This window comes from Macaca thibetana, chromosome 2 (assembly GCF_024542745.1).
Source record: "Macaca thibetana thibetana isolate TM-01 chromosome 2, ASM2454274v1, whole genome shotgun sequence".
In the NCBI taxonomy this organism is placed as follows: Eukaryota; Metazoa; Chordata; class Mammalia; order Primates; family Cercopithecidae; genus Macaca; species Macaca thibetana.
In genome coordinates this window covers 89,583,171-89,609,999 of record NC_065579.1, presented here as the reverse complement: position 1 = coordinate 89,609,999, position 26,829 = coordinate 89,583,171, and the positions used below count along the sequence as shown (strand labels likewise).

The 26,829-nt window shown below is 43.5% G+C and overlaps 1 protein-coding gene across 5 annotated transcripts in view; it reads left to right on the top strand.

The window, feature by feature from the left end:
• IGF2BP2 (insulin like growth factor 2 mRNA binding protein 2) overlaps nt 1-26,829 on the top strand; it is a 191,348-nt gene that overhangs the window by 154,220 nt on the left and 10,299 nt on the right. For 3 of the 5 annotated variants that reach the window (XR_007723455.1, XM_050780249.1, XM_050780250.1), the window contains exons 8-12: nt 5,441-5,563; nt 5,938-6,073; nt 8,649-8,777; nt 21,867-21,935; nt 22,885-23,001. Coding sequence is in view for 4 of the 5 variants with exons in the window: in XM_050780249.1 (XP_050636206.1) it covers nt 5,441-5,563; nt 5,938-6,073; nt 8,649-8,777; nt 21,867-21,935; nt 22,885-23,001 (574 nt within the window). In the remaining variant the exon portion in view is untranslated. The remainder of the gene's footprint in view (nt 1-5,440; nt 5,564-5,937; nt 6,074-8,648; nt 8,778-21,866; nt 21,936-22,884; nt 23,002-26,829) is intronic. The other 2 variants (XM_050780252.1, XM_050780251.1) reach the window with 1 other exon arrangement.

The following is a 26,829-nucleotide window of genomic DNA, read 5'->3' as shown; positions in this document are numbered from 1 at the left end:
TAAGTTTGTCAAATGCTTTTTCTAATGACATGATCATGTGTTTTTTTCCCCCCTTCATTCTGTTAATGTGATTTATTATATTGATTGATTTTTTAAAAAATATTTGTAGAAATGGGGTCTCACTACGTTTCCCAGGCTGGTCTTGAACCCCTGGCCTCAAGTGATCCTCCTTCCTTAGCCTCCCAAAGTGATGGGATTATAGGCATAAGCCACTGCGCCCAGCTCTCCATTAATGGATTCTTGTATGCTGAACAAACCTTCCATTCCAGGAACAAATCCCACTTGATCGTGGCATATAATCCTTTTCATATGCTGAATTTGATTTGCTAGTATTTTGTTGAGGATTTTTGCATCCGTATTCATCGGAGATAATGGTCTGAAGTTTTCTTTTTTTGGGTTGTCTTTGTCTGGCTTTGGAATCAGGGTAAAGCTGGCCTCATGGAATGAGCTTGGAACTGTTCCCTCCTCTTCATTTTCTTGGAAGAGTTTCAGGAGGATTGGCGATAATTCTTCTTTAAATGTTTGGTAGCATTCTCCGATGAAGCCATCTGGTCCTGGGCTTTTCTGTGTTGGGAGGTTGTTTATTACTGATTCTATCTCTCATTATTGATCTGATCAGACTTTCCATTTCTTCATGATTCAATCTTGGTAGGTTGTGTGTTTCCTCTAGGAATTGATCCATTTCTTCTAGGTTATCAAATTTATAGGCATACAATTCTTCATACTATTCTCTTATAATCCTTTTTCTCTCTGTAGTATTGGTAGTAGTGTTCCCTCTTTCATTTCTGATTTTAGTTATTGAATGTTCTCTTTTTTCCCTTAATCTCGCTAAGGATTTGTCAGTTTGGTTGATCTTTTCAAATAACCAACTCTTAGTTTTGTTGGTTGTATTTGTTTATCTCTGCTCTGATTTTTATTATTGCCATTTTTATGCTGGTTTTGGGCTTGGTTCTTTTCAAGTTGAAATAAAAGGATGGGGCCGGGTGCGGTGGCTCATGCCTGTAAATCCCAACACTTTGGGAGGCCGAGGTGGGCAGATCACAAGGTCAGGAGTTCAAGACAAGCCTGGCCAACATGATGAAACCCCATCTCTACTAAAAATACAAAATTAACCAGGTGTGGTGGCACACACCTGTAATCCTAGCTACTCAGGAGGCTGAGGCAGGAGAATCACTTTAGCCCGGGAGGTGGAGGTTACAGTGAGCCGAGATCATGCCATGGCACTCCAGCCTGGGCAAAAAGAGTGAAACTCCATCTCAAAGAAAAAAAAAAGAAAAAGAAAAAGAAAAAACAATAAAATAAAACATAAAATAAAAGAATGATAGACAGCAACACAAAGCCATATGAAAATATATGGTTATCTGGTAAGGGTGAATATTAACAAATATAGTAACCTGTACTGTAGTAATTTTGGTGCATAGAATTTAAATGAAAAAACTTTTTTTAATATAAATCTTTGTTAATGAGTATAAAAACATATGAAGATATAATTTGTGGTATTTGGGGATGGGGTGAAAGTAGAGTTTTTGTATGCAATTGAAGTGAAGTTGTTATCAGTTTAAAATAGGATGCTGTGACTTTAAGATGTTTTACGTAATTGCAATAGTATCCACAAAGAAAAAATCTGTAAGAACACACACAAAAGAAAATCAAAGCACATCACTATAAAAAATCAACAAAACATAAAGGAAGACAGGAAGAAAGGAAAGAAGGGACAAAACTACAAGACATACAGAATACAATGAAGAAAATGACAAAAGTAAATCCTTCCCTATCTGTAATTACTTTAAGTGCAAATGAATTAAACTCCACATTCTTGGCTAAATGGATTAAAAACAGGATCTAACTGTATGCGGTCTACAGGAGACTCATTTTAGATATAAAGACACATATAGGCTGAAAGTAAAAAGATGGAAAAAGATACTCCATGCAAATGGTAAGCACAAGGGAGGAGTAACTATACTAATATCAGATGAATAGACTAAAAACAAAACTGTTACAAGAGACAAAGAGGGACATTATATAATATTGAAGGAACAATTCACTAAGGAGATATAACAATTATAAATATGTACACAGCAAACCTTAGAGTTCCTAAATATATGAAGTCAACTTTGAAAGAACTGAAGGGAGAAATAATTAGCAACATGATATCAGTAGGAAACTTAAGTGCCTCACTTTCAATAATGGATAAAACTACCAGATAGAAGAACAATAAGGAAATAGAATTGGAACAACACTATAGACCAACAGACATACGAGAACATTCCACCCAACAACGGCAGAATATATGTTCTTCTCAAGTGCACGTGGAACTCTCTAGGAGAGATAACATACAAAACAAATCTTAACAAATTCAAGAAGATTGAAATCATACAAAGTATCTTTTCTGATCACAATGGAATGAAACCAGAAATCAACAGCACAAGGAAAATTCGAGAATTTAGCATTTTTTGTAGAGCATGTCAAGTGGTAATAAAGTCCGTCAGTTTTTATCTGGGAATCCTAATTTCTCCTTTATGTTTGAAGGACAGTTTTACCACACATGGTATCCTTGGATGGCAGTTTCTTTCAGCACTTCAAATATATCATCCCACTCCCTTCTGGCCTGCAAAGTTTCTGCTAAGAAATCTGCAGATAGTGTTATGGAAGCTCCTTTGTATGTCACAATTGCTTTTCTCTTGCCACTTTGAAGGTACTCTCTCTTTGACTTTAGGCAGTTTGATTATAATGTGTGTCAGTGTGGTTTTCTGTGGATTTGTCCCAGTTGGAGTTCTTTAAAATTTTTGATTTGTATGTACATTTCATTCTTCATATTTGGGAATTTTTCAGCTATTCTTCAAATAAGGTCTCTGCCCCTTTGTTCCCTTTTTTCTTTCTGGGATTCCCATTATGCTTATGTTGATCTACTTGGCATGTCTCTGGGAGGCCCATTATGCTTATATTGATCTGCTTGGCAAGTCTCATAGGTCCCTAGTCTCTCTTCACTGTATTTATTTATTTTAATCCTCTGACTTGAAGACTTCAAATGACCTGTATTCAAATTTGCTGGTCCTTTCCTCTGCCTGGTCGAGTCTGTTGTTGAACTCCTCTAACAAATTTTTCTGTTCAGTTGTATTTTTCAGCTCCAGAATTTGTTAGGTTCTTTTTTATAGTTTCTGTCTCTTTGTTGATACTCTCATTTTGTTCATGCATAATTTGTCCAACTTTATTTAGTTGTCTATCTGTGTTCTTGTTTAGCTCAGTACAAGAACTCTATTGGGTGAAGAATGTTCTCCTTGCTCTTAAAAAAAGGTACAAGGGAGAGTGACGTTAGTGAGATGACAGACGAGGAAGCCACAGGTCTCTTTCCCCCTCACAGACACCTCAAATTAACAAGAGATAGACCAGAATGCTTCTGTGAGGACTCTAAAGTCAGCTGAGGGCCGGGCGCGGTGGCTCAAGCCTGTAATCCCAGCACTTTGGGAGGCCGAGACGGGTGGATCACGAGGTCAGAAGATCGAGACCATCCTGGCTAACACGGTGAAACCCCGTCTCTACTAAAAAATACAAAAAACTAGCCGGGCGCGGTTGTGGGCGCCTGTAGTCCCAGCTACTCGGGAGGCTGAGGCAGGAGAATGGCGTGAACCCGGGAGGCGGGGCTTGCAGTGAGCTGAGATCCGGCCACTGCACTCCAGCCTGGGCGACAGAGCAAGACTCCGTCTAAAAAAAAAAAAAAATAAAAAAAAAAAAATAAAGTCAGCTGAGAAGCTATAATATGAAGTCCACTGTAAACTAAGAAGGCATTCCAGGCTGGGGCCGTGGTTCACGCCTGTAATTCCAGCACTTTGGGAGGCCAAAGTGGGCAATTGCCTAAGCCCCAGAGTTCGAGATCAGCCTCGGCAACATAGTAGGGACTATTTTTAGTCCTTACTAAAAATACTCATTGAGCATCTTTACAGTTATTTTTAATTATTGGTCAGGGAGCATGTAGATCTGTATTCTTTAGAGTCAGTTTTTGGGAGTTTTATTTTGGTCCCTTGATTGGGTCATGTTCCTGTTTCTTTGTGTGCCTAGTAAATTTTTTTGTTGGGATTTGGGCGTTTGAAAAAACCACCACCTCTCAGGGTTTCTGTGTACTGGCTTTGGGCAGTGGAATACCTGAAATCAGCCTAGCTAGAGCTTCTAGGACCTCTCAAAACCGTTCTAATCTCTTGATCCCTCTGGTGTCTGACTGTAGAACTGCATTTCTTGAATGCTGCTTGCCTCTGCTTTCAGCAGCTTCTGAACTCTGATGCTGATCCTGTCAGTGCTCTGAGTCAGTGACACAAAAACCAGTTTTTCTGGCACCTTCCAGACAAGCCAAAATGTTGTATGCATAATCCAGTCTTTGTTTCTATCCCAAAGGAGGAGCCCAGCCTTTAGGGTTTCCTCCCCTTTGCTCTTCAGTATGCCATGTAGGGGGTGGGGCCTTGAAAACACTGTGAATATTCTTACCTTTTTTGCTGGAAATGTATATATATATACACACACACACATATACATATATATACATATTCCGGAAACCAGCTAGTAAATTATGATAAGTACACTGGACAACATCATGTGAAGACGTTATATATATCTATATCTATATATGGGGTGTGTGTGTGTGTGTGTGTGTGTGTGTGTGTGTGTAGTTGTTGTTGTTGTTGTTGTTTTTAGACAGGGTCTTGCTCTGTAGCCCAGGCTGGATGCAGAGGTGTGTGATCATGGTTCACGGTAGCTTTGGCCTCCCTGACTCAAGCAGTCCTACCTCAGCCTCCCCAGGAGCTAGGACTACAGGCATGCACCACTATGCCTGGCTAATTTTGTATTTTTAGTAGGGACGGTGTTTCACTATGTTGCCAAGGCTGGTCTCGAACTCTGGCGCTTAGGCAATTGCCCACCTTGGCCTCCCAAAGTGCTGGAATTACAGGCGTGAGCCACAGTGCCCAGCCTGGAATGCCTTCTTAGTTTACAGTGGACTTCATATTATAGCTTCTCAGCTGATCTTTAGAGCCCTCACAGAAGCATTCTGGTCTATCTCTTGTTAATTTGAGGTGTCTGTGAGGGGGAAAGAGACCTGTGGCTTCCTCGTCTGTCATCTCGCTAACGTCACTCTCCCTTGTACCTTTTTTTAAGAGCAAGGAGAACATTCTTCACCCAATAGAGTTCTTGTAATACCCTCATTGGCCAGATCAGCCTCATGGATCCACTTCCAACCAGTTACTACAAGGGAGTAGAATTACCATGGTTTGGCTTATGTTAATCAAAATTCATGAACTGGGGTCGGTAAGGGACCTGACCTCTCCTAAATCCCATCGTCACTTGGTACCTGAACAAATGTCTTCCATTTGTAAGAAAAAAGCAAGGTAATGGTTTTTGGGAGACAACCATTATACCTATCTTAAAGTGTTCACTTGTTGCTTGTCTCTTTTAGAGCCGAAGAGATTCCTCTGAAAATCTTGGCCCACAATGGCTTGGTTGGAAGACTGATTGGAAAAGAAGGCAGAAATTTGAAGAAAATTGAACATGAAACAGGGACCAAGATAACAATCTCATCGTAAGCCACTTATTCAGATTAATCATGCCCAATAATGGAACACCTGAGCATTTTGATAGGTCCAGTTCATTCATCTACTTTTCCCAAAATGGGAATATAATCATAAGTGATACAATTATCTCCATCATCATTTTTTTTAAAAATACGTAAATACTTACCAGGTAGACATTTTTCACTATGGATGTTATCTAAATCACGAGTAAGATTTGAAATAGGACGGCAGGGGTTCTACACCACAGTGTGTTGTGAGAGAATTGAGTCTTCTCCCTCTTCGCCAAAACTTCTTGGTGATTTTCTTTTTTTTTTTTTTTTTTTTTTTGGCATTTTATTTTTCCTGTTGAAAACAAAATTTGTCTTTTCTTCTTACGGGTCAGTTTGCAGGATTTGAGCATATACAACCCGGAAAGAACCATCACTGTGAAGGGCACAGTTGAGGCCTGTGCCAGTGCTGAGATAGAGATTATGAAGAAGCTGCGTGAGGCCTTTGAAAACGATATGCTGGCTGTTAATGTAAGTCCCTAATGCTTTCTTCTCTGCTGGTTTTCACACGTGTTTTCAGGTAGTGCTCAAGGCTCTCTTAAGAATAATTGTCATTCAGCTAATCAGGAAGTGCCTTAGGATAGGTATGCAGAATTTTTCCTGACTTCCTAGGATAAAGGCATTAAAATCATCAGGAAACCAACTAATAAATTATGATAAGTGCAGGGGACAACATCATGTGAAGACATTAAAATTATAACTTTGAAGACTGACATAAGGAAAAGCTTATGATGTAATGTTCATTAAGAAAAGCAAGAATGACTCTGTGTGGTGGCATGCATCTGTAGTCCCAGCTACTCAAGAGGCTGAGGCAGGAGGAGCACTTGAGTCTTGGGGGTTGAGGCTGCAGTGAGTGGGCATTACGCCTCTGGACTCCAGCCTGGGCAACAGAGTGAGACCCCATCTCTAAATAAATAAATAAGAAAAGCAAGATATAAATGTATGTAACTAAAGTTACAATTATGTAAAATAACATGGATCAGAATGACTGGAAGGCTACATACAAAAATGAAAATAGCTGGCATGTTAGAAAAGTGGGATTTTTTTCCATGTATGTAGCCTTCTGAACCTTATGTAATATTGTCCTGTTCCTTTTTAAATTTTAAAAACGCATGCTTTAAAGTTCTTGTGATTTTCCTCCCTTGCTTGCTGATCCGCACTTTTAGATTGTCTGATAAATGTTGTCAACCACTTGAGCCTTTACTGTGTATTTGTAGCAGACTCAATTAGGTTTGTCCTTCCTGTGATTGCTACCTAATTTTTATTCTTAATGGGGAGACGCCGATCTGGCATTCAAAAAAAAAAATCCTTTAAAATATTTGGCCATCAGCAAAAGTCCAGCTCAGCTCAGAGGAGTAAATTTTTTCACTTTTTAATTAGATTTTTCGGACATATACAGAAGTGAAAAGGATGCTGCAATAAGCCCTCATATACCCATAATCCACCTTTTGCAGTTATCAACTCACCGTCTGTTTTGTTTCCTCTGAATCCTCATCCACATCCACTGTTCATACCTGTTGGATGACCTTGAAGCAAATCTCAGACCTGATAATATTTCCTAGAGAAATAAATGTGGACAAAGCACTCTATAGGTTAAGCCCAAGTCCCTCACTGCAGCACTTTCTGCTGTACCCTCTACTGCAGCCCAGAATCTGTCCCCATCTCACCCCAACCCCCACCTTAGCAGCCCACATCACGTGATAATTATGGGGCGTGATGAGAAGAGCTAGAGCAGGAGACTGCAGTGTGGTCTTCTCCCCATGTTTGGATATATTTGTGGAAGTATCATCTGACAATCTCATCTTCTTCCTGTGGGTTCTTGACATCTTATGATAAACATCTCTTTCTGTGAACACCTGGAAAAGCTACAGAAGGGTCTGAGTGATTCATACATCTTCACCTGAGCTTACCACTTAGGTTCATTCATGTCTGTGCCAAAGTCATGCACTGGTAGGTGAATAACAAAATTACCACATCTTATAGACAAAATGAGGTAAAGACGAAGGATATGAGCCCTGCTATTCCAAACGTTCTTAAAAAAAAAGGCAAGTTACAGAGTGAATGTAGCCAAAAATAAGAAAATAGAAAATGTTAGGAAATTGCTTCACGTTCAGGGAATGGGTGACCACGTTCCTCTGCCTCTGAAGACCTGTATGGTTAAAACCCACCCCCAGCCTGTGTGACCATCCCCATGTAGAAATGTAAAATAAGCAAGCAAGATGATCACAAAGCCAACAACTAAATAGCAGAGAGACAAAGTTGTAAACCATCCCAAAGCTGGATAATGGAGTTTACGTATGTGGGACTTTACATCATGTGAAGGATCTGATCTTTCCATGGATAGAGTTGGAAAACACTGTTAATCCAATTTGTTTTAAACAGTCATTCAACGAATATTTATCGAGTACTTACTATGTACCAGGCACTGAGAACACAACACTAAGTAAGACAGTCTCTGTCTGCAAGGAAATTCTGGACTAAAAGGGGAAGAGGTAACTAAACAAGCTGTTCACATACCACGTAATGAGTGCTGGCATAGGGAAACAGGAGTGCTGGAGAGCACAGACAGGGCATTCGAGCTGAGCTTTGGGATGAAAGAAAGCTTCCTACATGAAGGGTCATCTCTGCTCAAGTGAAACCTGCAAGTCAGTAGGACTTAGCCAGGTGAGAAAGGAGAAAAGCACTTCCTTGCCTAGGAAATAAATAGCATGTGCAGGGGCTCAGAGGTATGTAGGGAACAGGACTGACCAGGTTGGAGATGAAGGGTTAGCAGGGGTGAGGCTGGCAAGGTGGCTGCCATCCCCAGGAAGAGCCTCATTTTCCACGATAAGATATGTAGACATGCCCAAGGGTGGCAGAGAAGCCTTGAAGGAACACCATGGTCAGGTTGAGATGTGGCACCCACCTCTGATACAGGGTAGGAAGAGCCTGGGCAGAGCTGATTGGGAGACGCTGGTGCCATTCAGACAAGAGAGGGAGGTTGACCCAGGCGTGCGGGCCTCTCTGGTCTCCTCCCTTCATCTTTTTTCTCCATTTCTATTCCCAGCAACAAGCCAATCTGATCCCAGGGTTGAACCTCAGCGCACTTGGCATCTTTTCAACAGGACTGTCCGTGCTATCTCCACCAGCAGGGCCCCGCGGAGCTCCCCCCGCTGCCCCCTACCACCCCTTCGCTGTAAGTAGCTCAGCTTGTGGAGGTTTGCTTATGCGCTGGGCACCTCCAGGCAGCAGCATGACTCTGCTATGTGGAATCAGAACGGAAGCTTTCATTTAAAGGCCATGCTTGAGTAGAGATGAATCCAATGTAGGTTGAACTCAACATTTCTTAGGACTTCTTCCTAATGGGCAACTAACTTAATATTAAACCATCCTCTAAACACATGTTCTTAAATATAGTATGTCACAACTAGCAAAGAAAGAAACTCACAGCAAATTCATCAACTAGAAGCTGATTTATTATAAAAAAAGGACTTGTTAGCTCAAATAAGAACATTTCTTGAGTGTTGGTCATTTGTTAAAGTATATAGGGTACCTGGATGATTCTTAGAGAGATATATATCTGCATACATACATGTGCAGCTTCTACCTATGTTTACAAGTCAAATGTATTGTTTATTAATAGGCAATTTTTAAAAGAAAATATTACATACATTGTTTATATCTAAACACTTAGCACAATGCCTGGTATTTAGTAAGTTCTCAATAAGTATTTGTTCACAACAGAAGAAATGTGAATTTTATGAGTGTTTTACTTACTGTTTTCATTCACAAGCATTATTCAAGATTAATGCATTATCAAATTGGGGCTCAGGATGCTTGACAGCTTTTTTTGATTCCTAATTTTTCTCTACACAGACTGCTTATTTTTAAAGCAAACTTTCTTTCCCCCAATGTTTATGCTGTTTAAATGGGAAGAATTGGGTGGGTGAACATTGCCTCAGCCATTCCGTTCTTTTGAGAAGTGCTTTCTGGGGTAGGCTTCCCATTGTGTGAATTCCCAGTCGTTTTTTGGGTTATCAGTAGAGAGACAGGATGAATCCCCTGTGTCATCCTGCCAACAAAATGCAGTCACACACTGACACCCACATCCTCAGTCACATATATGCACACATTCTGCATTCCTGCTTATATATGACTCTTCTGAGTCTTTTTTTTTTTTTTGAGGTGGAGTCTTGCTCTGCCGCTAGGCTGGAGTGCAATGGCACAATCTTGGCTCACTGCAACCTCCGCCCCTGGGTTCAAGTGATTCTTGTGCCTCAGCCTCCCAAGTAGCTGGGATTACAGGCACGTACCACCACACCCACCTAATTTTAGTAGAGAAGGGGTTTCACCACGTTGGCCAGGATGGTCTCGATCTCCTGACCTTGTGATCTGTCTGCCTCGGCCTCCCAAAGTGCTGGGATTACAGGTGCCTGGCACCCTGAGTTATTTCTAAATCTCTCCATACCACCTCTTTAGTTAAATCCATTTCCCCTTAAACTGAAGGAGGGGACTGACACTGAGCCTTGTGTGTTGAGCAGCCTAAAGATGCAGTACGAGGGATTGTGGCAGCTGTCAGTCACATGGCTGTGCCAAGCAGTAAGAATAGCTTGAGAGTTTCACATCCCCATATTTTTGCTGTCAGATCTGAGAATGGCCCAGTGAGTTACAATTAAGTGGCATTGAGGCACGTATCATTTCTTGGGAGAGAGGCTGTACATACAGCCCCACAGAAGATAACCTCAAACGTTAGGCTACCCTCTCAGTATAGGTAATATAAGTGGGGAGAGAAAAAGAGCATAATAAATTAGACCAATTCTAAAATTGGTAATCTAGGCCAGGCATGATGGCTCACGCCTGTAATCCCAGCACTTTGGGAGGCTGAGGTAGGCAGATCACCTGAGGTCAGGAGTTCAAGACCAACCTAGCCAGCATAGTGAAACGTCTTTACTAAAACTACAAAAGTTAGCCAGGTGTGGTGGTGCATGCCTGTAATCCCAGCTACTTGGGAGGCTGAGGCAAGGAGAATCACTTGAACCCGGGAGGTGGAGGTTGCGGTGAGCTGAGATCATGCCACTGCACTCCAGCCTGGGCGACAGTGTAATACTTCGTCTCAAAAATAAATAAATAAATAAATAAAATTAAATTGGTAATCTCAAATATAGGAGTGAGCATGCTACAACCTGAGGACCAAATCTAGCTCACCATTTATTTTCATCAATAAAGGTTTTTAGGGGACACAGCCACGGTCGTTTATATACATATTATCTATTCCTGCTTTCCCCCTGTAGTGGCAGAGCTGAGTAGGTGCATACAGATCACATGAGCCACAAAGCCTAAAATATTTATGATTTGCTTCTTTACAGAAAAAGTTTGCTGACCCCTGAACTAAATTTAACAAGGAGATAATTTTTCTTTTGATAGCAGAATATTTCTAAACTTGAAAATAGGTTTTGCCAGTTGGAAAGCTTCCTTTGCATCTCAGATTTTTACTAAAATAGTAGAATAACCATTTTGCTAAAATATGTGGTTCCTGTTATTCATAAAATAGGTTTTAAATTAAAAATTGTTAAACTAAAAACAAAACAAAAACAACCAGGTAATTCGGATCTTGATCCCATGGGTCAATATTAGAGTAGATTCTAATCCAGTTGCCCTGACTGTCTGAGACATGATGGCTTCTACAGACATCTCCTTCATGCAACTGCAGAAGTGCAGGTCCAACAGCATGGAGACGCCCTCACTGCCCAACTGTGCAGGACCTAGGCTATTCCTGGAGCAATACCTGGGAAGTCCACACCACAGGCTTGTAGGCTTCCCTGGTGGGCCCAGGACTCCTGAGAACAGCAGCATAGGGTGGTGGAGACACTTTAAATACTGACAGTGTTGTTTTCCTGTCACATAGGCATTCAGATTTCAAGGAACCAAGATATTTCTTGGTTGCTTTTATATATCACAAAGCTCTAATACTTTTGCTTTTACCATCCAAAGGTCAGGGAGTCTGTGTCCCTCCTTATAACTGGCTCATCCACACCTAGGTTGGTCTCCAAACTCTGGAATTTTTAATACATATGTGTGTATATGAAAACTTTACCACCTTTTTTTTTTTTTTTTTTTTTTTTTTTTTTACTGTTTTTCTGGTTATAAAAGTAATATGTGGATAGTATTTAAGAAGCAGGGAGTATGTACTTTTGAATTTTCAAAAAAAAAAAAAAAAACACATTTCTCTGATCCTAAAAAAAAAAAAAAAAGAAAGCAGCAAATAATACAGAAATGCAGAAAGTGCAAGTTTTTTCTTAACCTAGACATAAGCAGTGTTTCTGTGTAGGTATGTGCATGTGTGTGTGTATATTTATACGTGATTTATAGTTTTTCCCCCAAATTTTCACTCTGGAATGGAAATCCTTGTGTGTATACATCTTGATTCATTTATCCAATTATTTCCTCAGAATAATTTCCTGGAAATAGAATCAAAGAATGTGTTCATTTTCTATGCTGATACATAGTACACAATTTTGATACAAAAAAGGTATATTACTTTTCATTCCCATCAAGAGTGTGTGTAACAGAGCAGGACTTTTTCTTCCACACCAGCACTCCCAATTATTCCTCACAGTCTGATATTTTAAAATATGCGGTTTTTAAAGTTATTATTATATGACTGAAAAATTTTGTATTGGCCATTTTTGTTCTCTCTGATAAGTTGCTTTCTGTATTTTTGGCCCCTCAGTCTATTGAGAAGTAATATAACTTAGGTTCTAGAGCAGACTGTGTGCATTTGAATTTCTACACTGTCACTTGCTGTTTTTAACTTTGAGCAAGTGACTTAAGCTCTTCAGATCTGGGAGAAATAATAGTACCTACATTAGGGGATGGTTATGAGGGTAATTAAGTCAGTTAAAACCTACATACAGTAACTGCTATGTAAATCATAGCTGCTATTATCATCATCTTTTTATTTCATCTTTTTCTTAATGATTCATCATAGCTAATTACATATTAAGGCTGCTAACCGCTTGTCATGTTGTAAATATTTTCAACAAATATTCTCTTTGCTTTCTTTGTGGTGTCTTATGTCATAAATAATTATATGTATATATTATATATATGTTCATTTATAGTGAACAGTAGTTCATAGTTCAACTTAAAATGCCAACTTTGTCATACACAGAATTCCCACTTAACTATATATGTAGTTCACTATATATATATATATATATATATATATATATATATCTCTAATGAACTTCTGTTTGAAGTTAAATGTAAACATTTCCCTTTAGCCTTTCAGCCAAATTTCACCCAATACCCTCTCCCTAGAAGTGTAGTAGTTATAAAAAAGTTTTCTCGGCATATATACAAACATATTATTAAAAAATACAAATGAAATTATGCTGTACACAGGGAATTACAACTTTTGTTTTTACATATTATGGGCATCTTTCCATAGCTAGACCTAGTTTTATTTAATGGCTGCATAATATTCCATTAAATGAGTTTATCATCATTTTTGTAACCAGCACACTAGTTTTACACATTTGGGTTGATTCCAAGTTATTAGTATTACAGACAATGTCAAAATCAGTATCTTTACAGGCATATCTTGAAGATACTGTGGATTCATTTCCAGGCCTCCATAGTAAAGTGAATAACATGATAACACAAGTTACACTTTTTTTTTGTTTGTTTCCCAGTTCATATAAAAGTTGTGTTTACACTATACTGTGGTCTGTTAAGTGTGCAATAGCATTATGTCTGAGAAGACAACAATATCCATGCCTTAATTTAAAAATATTGCTTAAAAATGCAGACACAGAAACACAAAGTGAGCATGTACCGTTGGAGAAATGATACCAATAGACTTGTGTGACATAGGGTTGCCACCAGCCTTCCAGTTTGTAAAAAACACGATTATCTGCAAGGTGCAATAAAGCCAAACACAATACAGTGAGGTGTGCCTCTACATAAATCTTTGCACAAGTGTGTGAGTATGTATATCTGAAAGTAAATTCTCTAAGACTGGAATTATTATTTCAAAGCGTATATGTATTTTAAATATTCACAGATTTCTCTCCACCAGAATTCATGCAGAAAACTTAAAAATTAAGGTAGTAAAATGATTGATATTTTCCTTTTCAGTTTCTGACCTTTGACGTCATGCTAAGGAAAAAAGCCTTCTCCCATCCAAGACTGCAAAAATAAAATACTCTCCCGTATTTTCTTTTTCTTTGTGTAAGAGATTGTGCTGTGTTGCCCAGGCTGGAGTACAGTAACTGTTCACATGCACAATTATAGCACGCTACAGCCTCGAATTCCTGGGCTCAAGCAATCCTCCCGCCTCAGCCTCCTCAATAGCTGGGACTACAAGCACTTGCCACCACACCTGGCCCATGTTTTCTTACACTAGTTTTTAGTTGTTGGCTTTGGAGGATTGTGTATGTCTGCAATTCATGGGGAATTTATCTTGACTTATACTGAGATACAGATCTGGCTTTATTTTTTAAGTTTTTAACTTGATTTTGTTCATTTATATTTTCCTATGAAAATATAAATTTTTTCCACTTAATTTTTCTTTTTATGTGTATTGATATAAAGTGATACAAAACAGACTGTTGCCTTTTAAATATCCAAACTTGTGGTTACTTCTCTCTCTTAATTTCTTTAAAAAAAAAAAAAAATATACACACACACACACACACACACACACACACACACACACACACACACACATATATATATATTTAGTTAGTTAGTTATTGAGATGGAATCTTGCTGTGTCGCCCAGGCTAGAGTGCAGTGGCATGATCTCAGCTCACTGTAACCTCTGCCTCCGAGTTTAAGCAATTCTCCTGCCACAGCCTCCCAGCTGGGATTACAGGTGCCCACCACCACGCTAGGCTCATTTTTGTATTTTTAGTAGAGACGGAGTTTCACCGTGTTGCCTAGGCTGGCCTCGAACTTTGACCTCAGGTGATCCACCTGCCTCAGCCTCCCAAAATGCTGGGATTACAGGCGTGAGCCACTACGCCCGGCCTAAGCTTGCTTTCTTAATAAATACACAACCGTATAGTCCAGTTATTTAGAATTAACTAAACTTTTACTGGTTTCATTGCTCACTGCAGACAGCTTCTTGTGTTCCACACCCTATCAATTTTTTGAGTTATTTATTTGAATTTTTTGTTGTTAAATGTCTGGAGTATTTTCTCAAACAAGTTTTAACAGAAATAGCACGAGTATGATTCCTAAACTTTTTCTGTATCTGAAAATGCCCTTCGTTTTCCTTCACATGTGAATGAATTCTGGGTAGAAATTCTTGGGTCGTAGTTCCTCTATCTGTCTGTCTGTCTATCTGTCTATCTATCTATCTAATCTGTATCTATCATCTTTCTAGAGACAGAGTCTCTCTCTGTCACCCAGGCTAAAGTGCGGTGGTGCAATCTTGGCTCGCTGCAACCTCCACCTCCCAGGTTCAAGCGATTCTCATGCCTCAGCCTTCCAAGTAGCTGGGACTACAGGCATGTGCCCCCACACCTGGCTAATTCTTCTATTTTTGGCAGAGATGGGATTTTGCCATTTTAGCCAGGCTGATCTTGAACTCCTGACCTCAAGTGATCTGCCTGCCTTGGCCTCCCAAAGTGCAGGGATTACAGGCGTGAGCCACCACGCCCAGCCCATAGTTACTTTAGAACTCTAAAAATGTTACTTCTAGCACTGTTTCTTTCATAGATATCTTTTTTCTTCTTCTTCTTTTTTTTTTTTTTTTTTTTTAAGAAACAGGGTCCTGCTCTGTCTGTCATCTAGTAGGCTGGAGTGCAGTGGTGTGATCCCAGCTCACTGCAGTCTTGAACTCCTGGGCTGAAGCGATGCTCCTGCCTCAGCTTCTTGAGTAGCTGGGACTACAGGTGCACAACACCACGCCTGTCCTTTTTTTTTCCCCCTGGTGTCTATAAGTTTTTTTGCCTTTTGTAATAATTTGCCTGGAATTCAGGAATCTGAATCTGAGTGCTTTGATCTAAAGATCTGTGTTTTTCTTTGGCTCAGGAGAATGTTTGCCTTCCGTAATTAATTTTAGTGTTGCTTCTCTGCCATCCACTTTATTTTCTCCTTATGGAGTTCCCACTCCAGAGGAGGAGAGTTATAGCAAACCTCACTCTACTCTTTGTGTCTGTCCACTTCCCACTCTTTGTCTTGGTTTTGTGTGGTTTAACAGTCCCGTGCACTGATGGGCTTTTCAGCAGTGTCTTCCCTACTATTTACACGTCCTCTACTGAGTTTTTACTTAACCATGTTTTTCATATCCAGGGTCACTCTGGTTCTCTGATTGTTCATTTCTCATAGCAGTCTATATACAAATCATTGAGGCACTGTCCTCTTGAATCTCACTAGGAGATCAAATCACAATTTTGTAAAAAGCTCTCCCTTCTCCCTCCATTCACTCACTGGGGTCATTCGCTTGTCTTGTGCAGCTGGGCTCCTCTGCTTCATGCTGCTGATTCTTTATATATGTCTAATGGATTTTAATTGTCCATTTATGTATTTAAATGCACTCAACAGCATAATTACAATCCTAAGGGGAGTTTTTTCTTAGCATGCTCCCCAGACCCCACCTGAACCAGTGAGTTTAGAATGTCCCAGGGGAGCTCAGCAGTGAGTGCAGTGGTTTAGATCTTGGGCTGCAGAGGCAGACACAGAGATCTGTGTTAACATCTTGGCTCTACCTCTTGCTGGCTCACCATTTCCTAGCTCCCTCCAGCTTCTAAGGTTGTCCCGTGAGAACACACAGAGCAGGACAGGCAGCTCCACGTAAGGAGACACTTTGACAAGCTGGCATAGAGCAGTGCACCATCTGCATCTTAGAAAGCTATGTCACAACACTGAACCCTCTGGCCAAGTTGTCGCCCCTTCCTAAGGCCCATGTCCCTGGTGCCCAGAGGGAGCACCTGCCAGCTTTGCAGTCTGGTATCACTCCGTTATCACACTAAAACTATTTAAATATTTGAACGTAATTCATATATATGCCTTAAAATGCTAGCAAACTGAATTCAACAGTACATTAGAAAGACCATTCATCATGACCAAGTGGGATTTATCCCTGGGATGCAAGGATGGTTCGACATATGCAAATCAATCAATGTAATACATCATATCAACAGCAAAATTAGTAGAAGAAAAGAAGTAATAAAGATCAGGGTGGAAATAAGTGAAATTGGAATGAAAAATACAATACAAAAGATCAATGAAACATAATTCCTATGCCTGGTCCTTGCCCTCTGCACTCTCCCCTTTCCCACCCTCCACTCTTCCCATCCCCTGATTTCTTCATGCTTCAGAATATCACCTAAATTGTGTATCAGATGGTCACACATTGCAGCTTGAACCCTGCAGTTCTCCCAGGAAAAGGAGGCTCTGCTGTTTATAATTCCCTTTTCTAATTTTCACAAGTGTGTTTGATATGTACTCCTGTACCTACCCCCGAGAAGAGTCAAACTCAGAGAAAAGGCAGACACCAGTGTTCCTGAAGTTGAGAGTTTGAAACAAGCCTGTGGATAATAATTACCCACCTCCCTCTGCCTCTCAGTTAGTGGGTGGGGGGCCAGGGGGTGAGGACGCACCTGGCAGGAGTGCCTTCACCACCACACCTCCTTTCCCCCTCCCCAAAATGCTTTTGAAACACTCAAAAATAAAGTAGCTCCTCCCTCATAAAATAGGTGAGACTCTTGAACTGGGACAGTGAGTCTAGCGGCCACATCAGGGTCAGGGTTCCCTACCAACCTCCCTATCCCTCGGGGCCTTGAACCAGATGGCAGATGACTACAGCCTGCTTTCCCATTAAAATGGTTATTTGAGTCATTGCCAAGTTACTTTTTCTGACCATTATAAATAAGCAAGATTTGAAAGCCCCCTTCCATTTGAGGCTATAGACATCACCTAATAGAAAGTATGGGAATGGGGCCAGATATGGTGACTCACTCCTGTAATCCCAGCACTTTGGGAGGCCGAGGCAGATGGATTATTTGAAGTCAGGAGTTCAAGATCAGCCTGACCAACATGGTGAAACCCTGTCTCTACTAAAAATGCAAAAAAATGAGCCAGCTGCAGTGGCTCACACCTGTAATCCCAGCACTTTGGGAGGCCGTGGTGGGAGGATCGCCTGAGGTCAGGAGTTCGAGACTAGCTTGGCCAACATGGTGAAACCCTGTCTCTACTAAAAATACAAAAATTAGCTGGCCATGGTGGTGGGTACCTGTAATCCCAGCTACTCAGGAGGCTGAGGCAGGAGAATCGCTTGAACCCGGGAGGCAGAGTTTGCAGTGGGCCAAGATCATGCCATTGCACTCCAGCCTGGGCAACAGAGCTAGTCAGTCTTTAAAAAAAAAAAAAAAAAAGTATGGGAAGGGAATGGGCATTAGAAAGTACGCTCTGATAAGACACTTTTTTTTTTTTTTTTGAGATGGAGTCTCTCTCTGTCACCCAGGCTGGAGTGCAGTGGCATGATCTCGGCTCACTGAAACCTCTTGTCTCCCGGGTTCAAGCGATTCTCCCGCCTCAGCCTTCTGAATAGCTGGAATTACAGGTGCCCACCACCATGCCTGGCTAATTTTGTATTTTTACTAGAGATGGGGTTTTGCCATGTTGGCCAGGCTGGTCTTGAACTGCCGACCTCAAATAGTCCGCCCGCCTCAGCCTCCCGAAGTGCTAGGATTACAAGCGTGAGCCACCGTGCCTGGCCTCAAATGCCTTTTAAATGAATGAATGAACAAACCCTCACAACAATACTATAAGAACTAGATATTATTTGAGTCTGTTTGTGGATAAGGCTCAGAAAGGTTAAATAATTTTATCCAACTTGCAGAGGTAGTGGTTCAGAGACTCAGATCTTCTGACTCCAAAAATGAACTTCTATACACAGGGGCTAACGGCAGAGCCTTCGCTGCAAACAAGCTCCTAATTGCAGAGTTCAAGATTTTTTCCCTGTGACAATTTTCCAGCTGTGACTCATGAATAAAAGAGAATTTGTCCTTTTTATCCTTTGACAGCTAATTTTAAAGATCTCTTTCTTACCCTGAGTTCCTAGGAAGTCTAAATTTGATAGTATTTATGTGAGAAGTATTTGAACCCCAAATAGGAGCTACACTGTGGCTTGTCTATTCCCGGCCTCACATGAGTTTTGTAAGGAAATGGTAAGTCATAGTTCAAAGGAATTACTATTTCTGCCATGAGACCTGAAGGAACGATTCTTCAGGCAGGAGGAGGGCTGAAGTGCCCTTTTCCCAGAGTAGAGTTTTGTGCAGAGGAGTTGCATGAATTCTTCCCCAGCTCTTCATGGCCCAGGACACGGACCTGCAGAGAAAGCTCTGGAGCTGATGTTCTTTCCAGGGGGTCCTTAAGAAAGAAGCAGAGCCAAGAGAAACTGCTTCACCCACCTTCCTGCAAAACTTGAGGCTGCCAGGAGACTGCTGATCTCTTAGCGCCCTCTTGTGGGCGTGAGGGACCGCTGCAGCCCCTTTGCAAGTCAAAGCAAGGCTAGCACCACAGCCATGTTAAGTAGAGCTCTGTCGCCGGCTGCGTGGCTGGTAACCTACAGCTCCTCAAGTTGTTCACATCTCTGCCTTCTCGCTCCAAGCTCAAAAAGGGCAACGGTTTCATTTTGTCCCTATTGGGTCATAAGGCAACGTTCTAACCTTCAGGAGATTCGGGGGATGGAGGGCATGCCCGTCACTGTGAGATTTGCTCAGGGGTCCTCAAATGAAAGCTGGGCCACCAGACTCCAAGCCTCAGCCACGTCTGACCGCTGTTGGAATCGTCTTCCTGGGGGACTATCTGGCAGGGTGGGCCTGCGGGAATTGGTTCCATGGTGCCCAGAGCTGTTCACCTCCTTTCCTGGAGCAGTGATGTCAGTGTTGACCCAGCCTTATGTAAAGCACAGCTAACGATTCTGCTGACTCAGGTCAGCGTTCTGCCTGTAAGAGTATGTCAGACCAGGCGCGGTGGCTCACACCTGTAACCTTAGCACTTTGGGAGGCCGAGGCAGGTGGATCACTTGAGGTCAGGAGTTCAAGACCAGCCTGACCAACATGGTGAAACCCTGTCTCTACTAAAAATACAAAATGATCTGAGATTGGCATATGCCTGTAATCCCAGCTACTTGGGAGGATGAGGCAGGAGAATCACTTGAACCTGGGAGGTGAAGGATGAAGTGAGCTGAGATCACGCCACTGCACTCCAGCCTAGTCTACAAGAGTGAAATGCTATCTCAAAAAAAAAAAAAAATCAGACAGTTTCCTCTCATAGGACTCTTGTGAGGATTAAAAGAGTTTATGAATGGACACAAAATATCTATGTTAGTATCTAGTACACAGTACTTATTCAGTAAAAAGCAGCTACTTGGCGGGGTGCAGTGGCTCACGCTTATAATCCTGTCATTTTGGGAGGCTGAGGTGGGTGGATCACCTGAGGTCAGGAGTATGAGACCAGCCTGGCCAACATGGTGAAACCCCATCTCTACTAAAAATACAAAAAATTGGGGCCGGGCGCGGTGGCTCAAGCCTGTAATCCCAGCACTTTGGGAGGCTGAAATGGGTGGATCACGAGGTCAGGAGATCGAGACCATCCTGGCTAACACAGTGAAACCCCATCTCTACTAAAAAAAAAAAAAATACAAAAAACTAGCCGGGCGAGGTGGCGGGCACCTGTAGTCCCAGCTACTCAGGAGGCTGAGGCAGGAGAATGGCGTAAACCCGGGAGGCAGAGCTTGCAGTGAGCTGAGATCTGGCCACTGCACTCCAGCCTGGACCACAAAGCGAGGCTCTGTCTCAAAAAAAAAAAAAAAAAGCAAAAAATTAACCAGGCATGGTGGCAGGCACCTGTGATCCCAGCTACTCGGGAGGCTGAGGCAGGAGAATCACTTGAACCAGGGAGGTGGAAGATGCAGTGAGCCAAGATCATGCCACTTCATTCCAACCTGGGCAAAAGAGTGAAATGCCATCTCAAAAATAAATAAATAAAAGCAGCTAGTTTATAAATTTCTGTTTTCTTAATAGCTCTACTTTTTTTCTGTCTATATCTGCCCTCCTGTTCCCTGCTTCTCTCTCTCCACATTCATTTTCTTTCTCTCCTCTCTCAGTCTCCCTCTTTTTTCTTATGGAGACAGGGCGTTGCTCTGTCACCCAGGCACAGCACCAGTGCAGTGGTGCAATCATAGCTCACTGCAGCCTCAAATTTCCAGGCTCAAGTGATCTTCCCACCTTGGTGTCCTGAGTAGCTATGACCAGACTGCGCCCTACCACACACAGCTAATTTTTTATTTTTTATTTATTTTATTTTATTTTATTTTATTTTTTTGAGACGGAGTCTCGCTCTGTCGCCCAGGCTGGAGTGCAGTGGCCGGATCTCAGCTCACTGCAAGCTCCGCCTCCCGGGTTCACGCCATTCTCCTGCCTCAGCCTCCCAAGTAGCTGGGACTACAGGCTCCCGCCACCTCGCCCGGCTAGTTTTTTGTATTTTTTTAGTAGAGATGGGGTTTCACCGTGTTAGCCAGGATGGTCTCGATCTCCCGACCTCGTGATCCGCCCGTCTCGGCCTCCCAAAGTGCTGGGATTACAGGCTTGAGCCACCGCGCCCGGCCTATTTTTGTTTTTTATAGAGATGGGTCTCTCTATGTTACCCAGGCTAGTCTCAAATTCCTGGACACAAGTGATCCTCCCATTTCAGATTCCCAAAGCTCAGTCTCCTTTTACATTTCTCCCTTCTCAGGATTCTTTCCATTCCTTCTAGAATTCTCTGATGGAGCTGACTGATCTGTCTCCCCAGGAACACATTTGCTTGTTGTGAATAGCTCTTGGGTATTGTCCAGCACACTCTGTTCTTTTTCGTCTACGACTCATCATTCCCCAGAAAGTGGAAGGCCCTGGCCCCGTCTCTCCACCCGAGGGCAGGTTCAAAGAGTGTGTGGGTGCAAGTGTCAGTGGGTGTATGTGTGTATGTGTGAGTGCGTTCACACCGCTGGTATGTTCCTAGGAAGCCTCAAACATGACTCAGTTTAGAAATGATGAGTATTTAGCCCAGGAGCCACTGCAACCAGGGGACATCTTGCCAAGCATTCAGTGGTCTCAGTGGGAAAGGTGGAGCAGAGATCTGAGACACAGAGGGACAGGTGTGTAGACACGACAGTGGAGCCAGCTGATGCCACAGAGAGCCTGTGTCGCATGTGGGAAATCTTACCTCCTTGAGTTCACTGATGGTCCCTGAGGGCACCCGCCCACTGACTCTTTCTCTCATGCTGCAGACCCACTCCGGATACTTTTCCAGCCTGTACCCCCATCACCAGTTTGGCCCGTTCCCGCATCATCACTCCGTAAGTGCCCCTCAATTCAGCCGCATCTGCCACTTTTCCTTCTCCTGGGGCTGGGCCCACATGGCCCTTGATGACCAGTGAATGTTCATAGTGCAGGTCCTGTCTCCTGTGGTTCTGGGTCGTCCTGGGAGTGACACACCTCAAAGCATGAGCACGCCAAACTCCCCAGCACCCGAGTGTCCTTGAGGTTTTTCAGAGGCCTGTGCCGTTCCTGTTGCACAGTCCCGTGGATGCTCGCACACCTCACAGGTCGCAGGAGCTGTTGCAGATGGGCAAGCAGGCCAGATGAGGAGGTGCTGTTGGCACTGAAAAGCAGAGTTTCCAAAGATCTTTGAACAAAGTCTAGCAAAGGAGGTGAACGTCATTTGCACAGACCCCATTTGCAAGGAACCCTGGCAGCCTTGCCCAAGAGCCTCTGCCTTTTGTCACAGGGTCCCAGGAGGGATGGTTCACCCCATTTTCCTGGGCAGTCACCATGCAGCCAGGTCAGGGCAGGTTTAGTTGTGAAAATGCTTCTCTGGATACCAGGTGGGTTGGGCAGCTTTCCATTCCCTTCATCAGAATGCCCTGGGGCCGCCTGCAGGCCGGGTATGTTTAATAGCTGTTTTCATTTGTTGGATGAAGACACAGGAGAGATACAGATCACATTTGTATAAGACAGAAAACCTGTGAACAGACAGCTTTTGGAATCCAACAAATTGAGATGCTCCAGAGGAGAATGCCCTTGACTGTCACGAGTGCTGCCTGTGCTCAGGTCCCTTCCTCAGGCTTCACACCTGCAGAGCCGCAGGCCGCAGAAAGATCCCGTGCACCATTTTGGCCATTTCCTTGGGTGGCGGGGCCTTCCCACCCTGGGGTTCATGGTAAGGCGCTTGGCACCTGTGGAGTGCCTGGAGGACAGAGCCCAGTTGGAATGATGTCTTCTGTCTTGTCTTTTTTGCCCTCCCAGTATCCAGAGCAGGAGGTTGTGAATCTCTTCATCCCAACCCAGGCTGTGGGCGCCATCATCGGGAAGAAGGGGGCACACATCAAACAACTGGCGAGATTCGCCGGAGCCTCCATCAAGGTGAGGCTGCTCCCGATGGCCCTTGTGGCCCTTTCTACCACCTCCCCTCACCCCACGTCCCTTGTGCCCTCTCAGTCCCAGGTGGTGCGACACCATGCAGAGACAGAATCCCACAGGGATCTAGAACATTTGCCCCAGGACTATCCCTGTCCGCTCTCATCTTTCCTTTTCTTATTCCTTTACTCTTCAACTAACCACTGAATTAGAAAAAAATGTTAGTAGCCAACAACCCAATCCAGTCCTTTTTGTTTTATCATTGTTGTCCTCAAGAAGATAAAGAAAGGATGAGGATTTTCCCAAACTAATGGAAGGGACTGCAGTGAAGTGATAACTTAGCAGGTATCAGTGTACGGTGCTTTAATGAGTCTCCACTTCACAGGCTCTGAACTATGTGAAAATAATATGAATAAAAACTCTTTAAAAGCAATGATAAAATCATAAACAAAAGCTGAGGATCTAACTGAATAAGCAGCCCAGCCCGAGCAGAGCAGCTCAGGAAGGAAGGTCCTTGACTTATGGAAAGGCTGCAGATGCAGACGTGGCTGCATCTCCAGGCCCACATCCTGCCTCCTTGAGCACAGTGTGGAGAATCATCAGAGAAGCTGAAAGGGGAGGATTATTTGCCCCTGGTCCTGCTCCAAGACCAGCTATCAGCTCTGACTCACGGGCAGAATGCTGAGCACGTCCCAAGCCTCACGAAACATTTTCGGAAACAGAGTTTTTGTTGTTATGCAAAATAATTTGCTACCATGGGACAACCCAGAATTCCAAATGAGAAGTCTCATGACTTGGAGAGAAAGAATGCTTACACTTTCTCCTCAGGAAGAGCTGGAATTTCTCCCACAGCAAGTGTGCTAGAGAAAAAACAAAAAATATTCTGAGTAGTACAGAACAAGGGTTGCACTGAGACCGTCAGAGAATTTCATTTTGGTGAATCATTTTCCCTCTCAGGCCTCATTTATCTCATCTGCAGAGTGGACAGACAGGATGAGAGCCCTGAGGTGTGGGGGCCCCTGTGCCCAGCAGGCCTGCTGCAGGTGAGATGCCAGCCTAGGCAGATAGGCAGGTGCTGGCCTGACCCCTGAGGGTAGGCGGAGTAAAGTGTGGAACACGCCCCCAGCTGGCTGCAGCCCTTGGGCCTTACCCAGCTTTCAGTCCTGCAATCTGAGATGCCGGCAGGAGAAGGGACCATTTCAACTAAAAGGGACTTGAGGGACCATCTCATCAAATCCCCCTCTTGTTCAGCAGAGAAAAGTGAGGCTCAGATCGTGCTGGGACGTGGGCAAGGCACACATGTGGCAGGGCTGGCTCTGAGATAGAAATTCTGCTGACTTCTGGGATATCCAGTACCTCCTGGGGCTCACCACCACAGGACCTCTTCATTTACTATTGCCCATGAGGAACTGGGGCCTAGGGAGTTTTCACTAACTTGTCCAAAGCCACAAAGCTGAAGAATATGAGAGCCAAGATTTGCCCAGGTTACTCTGTTTCTGGTCCAGTGTGTTTTTCCACCATAGCAACCTAACTGCGATACCAGAGTAATTCCCAGCAGGGCCTCTAGGAAAATAAGAGGGAGATCAGTCCCATGGGCTGCATCCCACAGTCCCAGGTCCCAGCAAGGTCGAGTGGTGATGCGTCACTGTGCTCCTGGCCTCTGTGATGGGCAAAGACAGCGGTGTTGCATCAGGAGGACAGAATGGGCTCTACAGCTTAGGAAGGTCCAGATAGTGTTTTTTATGCTGGGCTAACAGTCTTCTCCAGCAACCTTCTACTTCCCCAGCTCCTGCCTCTCTCCATAGCATAAACCAGGGAGGCCAAGTATTTGCAAAGGAAATTTCCAAATTTTTAAAATCAATCAGCCGGGCATGGTGACTTATGCCTGTAATCCCAGCACTTTGGGAGGCTGAGGCGGGTGGATCACCTGAGGTCAGGAGTTGGAGACCAACCTGGGCAATATGGTGAAACCCCATCTCTATAAAAATACAAAAATTAGCCATGCGTGATAGCGGGTGCCTGTAATCCCAGCTACTCGGGAGACTGAGGCAGGAGAATCACTTGAACCTGGGAGGTGGAGGTTCCAGTGAGCTGAGATCATGCCATTGCACTCCAGCCTTGGTGACAGAGCAAGACTGTCTCATGAAAATAAAAATTTTAAAATCTGTTTTTTGCTAGATTCCCTTTGTCTCAACAGGTCCCTGAAAACATCTGTCTCTAAAGCAAGATGGATGATCTCACTACCCTAGTTTCTACTGGGCCAGTCTTTGGGGGCCACAGTGAGGGGCACATTTGATGCTGCTGGGCGGGGAGAGAGCCTTACACTCATCCATGGGAGCAGAGTGCCCAGAGGAGGTGGACAGAGCTAAGATCTGGGTGATGCACTCCAAGAGATGCTTTGGTTGCAGGTGAGAGCTGAGCTCACATCACCTGCCTTTCCTGTAGAACAGGCTTCCAAATGCTGCACAAAATTAATTCAGCCAGTGACATCTAATTCCAGATCCTTGCTCCAGCCCTGCTTACCCTGGGATCTTGGCAGTTATCTCTGCGCCCCATTTACTTCAGTCATAAGATGGGGTCCTCATTCCTGCCCCTTCAGAGGGAGCGTGCCCATAGCCTGACATTCCAAAACTGCAGAAGTGCACAAGTGCACAAGTAGCACAAGCAGAAGTGCATAAGTAGCCCTCCAACTTCTGGTCTAGGCTGGAGAATCTGAGCAAAGCAGCCACAAGTCACTAGGAAGTGGACGGTGATGACAGAACTGATTTGGTCAGTGTGAATCATGAATCAGCCATTCACCCTTCTTGGTTTGGGTGGTGGTAGGAGCTGGGAACCACACAGCCATGATCCACTCTGTCTTATTTACTCTGAGGTAAGGACCAGGTTTAATGCCAGGTATAGATCTCAAAGTAGAGTCAAGGGATCCTGCCGCAAGTCTCAATGGCCAGGCTCTATGTGATCTACCAGAGGGTGTCAGACCCCTCGACACACTCAGATCTGTATGTTTTGGCTGAGGCCCTGCCAAGAAATGGCTGCCCACAGCAAAGGAAGTCCCTCAAGAAGCTCAGCTGTTGGTCACCCGAGTCTCACGTTTATCTTCATGCCACCAAGGAGTCAAGGCCAGAGAACTCTTTGCAGATCCCATGAAGGGGTCCCTGCTTTCAGAGTGGGAGGGGTCTGAGCATGTCTTGGCTGTGTACTCACAATAAAGCTGGAGCAGCCGCCCTGGACCCTGAGGCCCATGGATGGATCTGGCTTATAGGACACACTGAGAGGAAACAAAATTGAACCCTCTGGCGCTGGAGGTCTTCCTGGAGGAGCCCAAGTGACACAGTGGTCCAGAGGTGATCTGCGCACAAATGCAGCACCGAGAGTGAATCCCGTTTCACTCAACAGATCTTTCTCGAGACCTAGTCTCAGGAATGGCGCCTCCCTTGAACCGCTACTTGGGTTTTGCCTGAGAACATGATGACCCTGTCATTGACCATGTTTCTTGTTTCGTATTTGATCTTAGCGTAGAACTGCATCTGCGGCCAACCTGGGGCAGGTGTGGAGGACCTTAGGAGATGTGTGTTCTGACCTCAGTCTGGGCTCATCCTTACGTTCCTAAATGCCTGGTGTGCACTCATTTTCCTTTTTTTTTTTTTTTTTTTTTTTTAAAGATGGAGTCTCTGTCACCCAGGCTGGAGTGCAGTGGTTTGATCTCGGCTCATTGCAACCTCCACCTCCTGGGTTCAAGTGATTCTCCTGCCTCAGCCTCTCAAGTAGCTGGGAATACAGGTGTTTGCCACCACACCTGGCTAATTTTTGTATTTTTAGTAGAGACGGGGTTTC